Here is a 4,624-nt window from a genome sequence, read left to right as displayed (position 1 = left end):
CACGTGCCCTATGGCAAAACCTCTCCAAAAAAAAAAAAAGTTACCACAAAGAGAAAAAGAAAATACAAAGTAAGACCTAGAAACTATTTCTAAAATGAAATTAATATTTGTCTACATTTTTAAAAGAATTAAAATTCCCAGTGAGGGGGACCAGCAGTTAGCATAATGGCTATGTCGCTAGACTCCTATGTAGTCGACCATGGTTCGTAGTCCCGGACCTGGTGGCTTAGACTTACGCCAGGTGCGTGTGCATGTGTGTCCAAGATCCCAAGAGGAGAATGGAGGAGAAGGGATTGCAGCATGGCTATCACCCCTGGGGGGTGATTTCTCGCTTTCTGTCTCTCCGTTTCTCTCTGTCTTTCTGGCCAGTGCATGCACCCTATAGCAAAAACCTCTCAAAAAAAAAAAAAAGGGACCAGCAGATGTCATAATGGTTATGTTGTTGGACTCCCACATAGTCAACCACAGTTTGAGTCTCAGACCTGGTAGCTTAAAACGTATGCCAGGAGTATGTGTGTGTGTGTGCTCAAAATCTTGAGAGGAGAATGGAGATGGGATTGTGGCGTGGCTATCTCCCTAGGGGGATAATTTCTTACTTTCTATCTCTCTGTCTCTTTGGAGACACAAGTCTACAGCACACATGTCCTATAGCAAAAATCTCTCTCAAGAAAAAGAAAGTCTCAGTGCTTTTACTGAAATTATATAGCTTACTTTCATTTTGACCTTATATATTGATTTTCTATATTTATTCTCTTTGCTTGTTTTCTTGTAGTATCTTTTTAACATATCTTTTTATATTCAAGGACTAAGGTTACATTGAAAATTGAGTGCGTAACAGACGGGATCTGGAAGTTTCCTATACTGTTGACTGCTACTGAGCCTGATGTTGATGATGTTATTGACTTTGAAGGAGTTGGTTTATTTAAGGAAGCTGTGATTGACTTTAGGGTGTCAAGTCAGACAAGGTAATATATCTAACAAAAGTTTGAAACTGGTTTTGTCAAGGAAATTTATGCTTAACTGTAGAATGAAATTTAAGATGGAAAATCATATAGGTTCTCTTTTGCTAGTTAAGTAAGAGCAGTATTGCATCTATGACTCAAAGCTGTATAGACTTCTTAGATTTTAATTTAAAAAATAAGCAATAGGGTAGAAAAATGAAGACCAAAAAGAGAGAAAACAATGTAAATAGATGATAAAATTTAGTATCTTTTAAAAGATAGATAGATAGAATATGTTTTAGTAAATTTTAATAGTGTTGAGATAGCAAAAGGTTTAAGTAAGTAGGGAAGATTGTGTAACCTACATTTATCCCATCTTCTGTCCTATTTTCCTGCTCAACTATAGCTATCTTTATTTTACTTGTTATCTTGTTATTACATAGGCAATATGACAACAACACTTTTACCTATCTCTCATGTAAAAAATATTTTTACAGTGTTTTTCAGGTATAAGGTATTTACCATAAAATTTAGCCTTTGTAAGTGTCCCTTTTAATACACTTTTATAAAATAGTTTGCAGTCATCTCCATATACCAGATTTAAAACTTTTCCCGAAAAATTTTCTTAGAGCTCCTTTGCAGTCAAGTCCTATTCCCAACCTGTTTCAACCACTGAATTTTCTTTCCATCTTTATTATCTTGCCTTTTCTATATATTGACATAAATGAAATTTCATTATATAGCCTTTTGCATATGACTATTTGTACCATCTTTATACAAAGTTCAGTAGATTTCATGAATAACCATCCCTCAAGTCTTTGTTTTTTTTTAAATGTTTGGTCAATTTCCACAATGCTGAAATGATTATTTGTAACAATTGCCCACCTTTATGATTGTTCCTGGGGACAGGGAGAAGATCTGTTTACCTCACACAGTCAATAGAAACAGAATCTTGCACAATATATTTTAAATACATTAAAATTGTATATAAGTGCTCCATAAAATTGTTTATTTTACATTAAGGAGAGAGATAGGAAAGAGAGAGATACTTCCAACAGAGTCCCCATGCCACATTCCACCCCTTAGTCTCAGTTATCCAGGTTTATGGGCACACATATACATGTGCTCAATATGCACGAGAATACCTCAAGACATAAACCCAGACCATCCTGTGTGGCCTCATCATTGTGGAACATTGCAATACTTCTATGCCTCTATGACTGGCCTGGAAATTTATATTTAAAGTTTTGAGAACTGATTCTAACTACTCTTTTTTTTTAACTACATGGTTTATTTAGGTTGGATTTCTTCATAATAAGAGTAAGATTGTTCGTTCTACACAGAGAGATAAGCTTACATGAGTGGAGAAAGAAGGGTTTCATGTTACTGGATCGTAACAAACACATTCCCTATTGACACTGCACAAGACCTGAGAAGAAAGAATATGACAAGGGAGAATTTAATTTATCGGTTTTTATTATTTCTAAAATTGATGTTTTCTGTTTTATGATGGCTCAGGCTGCAAAGGTACTGGGTATGCATGAATGCATTCTATACATTTAGTCAAAATAAATGACAAACTGTCAAATGAGATAATTACTTATATTTGGACAAGATGATGAAAGACCTTATGATTTAGGGTGACTATAAAATTCACTGTCCAACCTTGGACTTGCTTAAAAATAAAAGAGCACTAAATTAATAACTAGGCAACGCAACAAGGTAAACTGGATCAGATCTTAGCAAGCCAGCACTTACAGTTCTGACCTTAAAGTTAATGGCAAGACATTTTCTGTTATACAGAGAGGAATGGAAAGTCATTAAGTCAGCAGAGTGATCTCGAAAGGAACACCTTAGAAAAACAAATGAAACATTTAATAGATTAAAAAAAGAAAAGTTATCTGTTGATGGTAATGTCTTTGACTTGACTAACATGCACCCTATTCACTCTGGGGCAAACACTGTAAAGATGTCCAGTGATTAAATGTAAGAAAATAAATAAATAAATAAAATCAACAAAAGAAAACAAAACAAAATAGAAATGTGTGAACAATAGATGAGGAAAGAATAAGAGCGAAATGGTGGTAGACCAGTTGGTTAAGTGGTTATTTCCATTGTCCAGAAATTGCTTGGATTTTTTTGAGGGAGAAAAGAAAGGGAAAGTGAATAGACTGGAGAGGTTTTGCAGAGGTAAAGCCAATTGAATTTGGTAATGGATTTGAGGATCCAGAAGTTCCACCTTGTTGAGATTATTCAATCGTAAGTCAGAAGATGACCTATGACATAGATAGAACACAAAATTGGTGGAGGCTGACTATATGAACCAAAATTTCTCTTAGGGTTAAAAATATAATATTCTAGTGAAAAACATGTTGATTTTACAATCGATCAGAACTACAAATAAATCTTTGCTTAATCTCCAAATACCTGTGTGACCTTCAGGTATATTTTTCCTTTTTGAGCCTCTATTTTCTCATATAAGAAAGGGATAGTAAAATATACTTCATAATGTTACATGAGGATAAACAATGCAATTTATGTAAATTACTTAGCACAATACCAAGAACTTAAAAAATGTTCAATAAGTGGGATTAAGCACTATTACTGTTAGGTATTTTTTAATATATTTGATTGATCTATTAAGCTATCTAAAACCTATTATTGGAAGAGAAAAAAATATTTTGAATCAAATGACAGGTTCTCATTTTTTTAAATGACTGGATAGTATTCCATAGTGTATTTGTGCTACATTTTTTCACACCAGTCATACATTCTTGGGCATTTAGGTTGATTCCATGTCTTAACAATTCTGAGTAATGCTGCAATAAACATGGATGTGCAAGTGTTTTTCTGACTGATTGTACTCCTTTAGGTGGATATCCAGGAGTGAAATTACTCACACTTGCTGTTCATTATTTTTTTAATCATAGCCATTCTGACTGGGGTTAAATAGTATCTCATAGTGGTTTTGATTTGCATTTCTCTTGTGATAAGAGACATTGAACTTTTTTTTCACATGCCCTTTTACATGTCTTCCTTGGAAAGTTGTCTGTTGAACTCAGTTTGCACACTTTTTAATTGGGTGTGGTTTTGTGTGTGTGTGTGGGGGGGTAAACTGTTTAAGTTCCTTATATATTTTGGCTATCAGACCCTTATCTGAAGCATAGTTTGCAAATATTCTCTCCTATTCCAAGGTTTGACTCTTCATTCTGATTAGTGTTTTCATTGCTGTGCAGAAGCTTTTCAACCTGATGTAGTCTCATTTGTCTATTTTTTGGGGATTATATCCTGTGCTTTAGAGGTCATATTTAAGAAATATTTGCCAACTCCAATGTCTTCAAGAGTTTTCTCTATGTTTTCCACCAGTACTTTTATACTTTGAGTTTATATCTTTTTATGTTTAGATCTTTGATCTGTTTTGAGTTAACTTTAGTCAATGGTGAGAGATAGGCATTTAATTTCATTTTTCTGCAGGTGGATATCCACAAAGCAGATGAATATAGAAGATTTAATGCTATGTGAAGCAAGCCAGACTATGAAAGAAAGACTTTGTATGTCCCCGCTCAATATATACTGAACATCTGCACTTTTTGACAGAAACCAAAATATCAGAAGATGTAATAACAGAGACAGCAAGTGTAGATACCAGGAGAGGATGAACAGTTAAGGGTGGGAAAGAGGAT

At 34.1% G+C, this 4,624-nt stretch overlaps 1 protein-coding gene across 1 annotated transcript in view; it reads left to right on the top strand.

Annotated features, from left to right (window-relative positions):
* LOC114004645 (cilia- and flagella-associated protein 47-like) overlaps positions 1–4,624 on the top strand; it is a 26,688-nt gene that overhangs the window by 11,340 nt on the left and 10,724 nt on the right. The window contains exon 3 of the mRNA XM_027765695.1: positions 804–965. Within this exon, the coding sequence (XP_027621496.1) occupies positions 804–965 (162 nt within the window). The remainder of the gene's footprint in view (positions 1–803; positions 966–4,624) is intronic.

This window comes from Tupaia chinensis, unplaced genomic scaffold, assembly GCF_000334495.1.
Source record: "Tupaia chinensis unplaced genomic scaffold, TupChi_1.0 Scaffold139466_1, whole genome shotgun sequence".
Classification (NCBI taxonomy): domain Eukaryota; kingdom Metazoa; phylum Chordata; class Mammalia; order Scandentia; family Tupaiidae; genus Tupaia; species Tupaia belangeri.
This window is presented reverse-complemented; position numbering and strand designations above follow the sequence as displayed.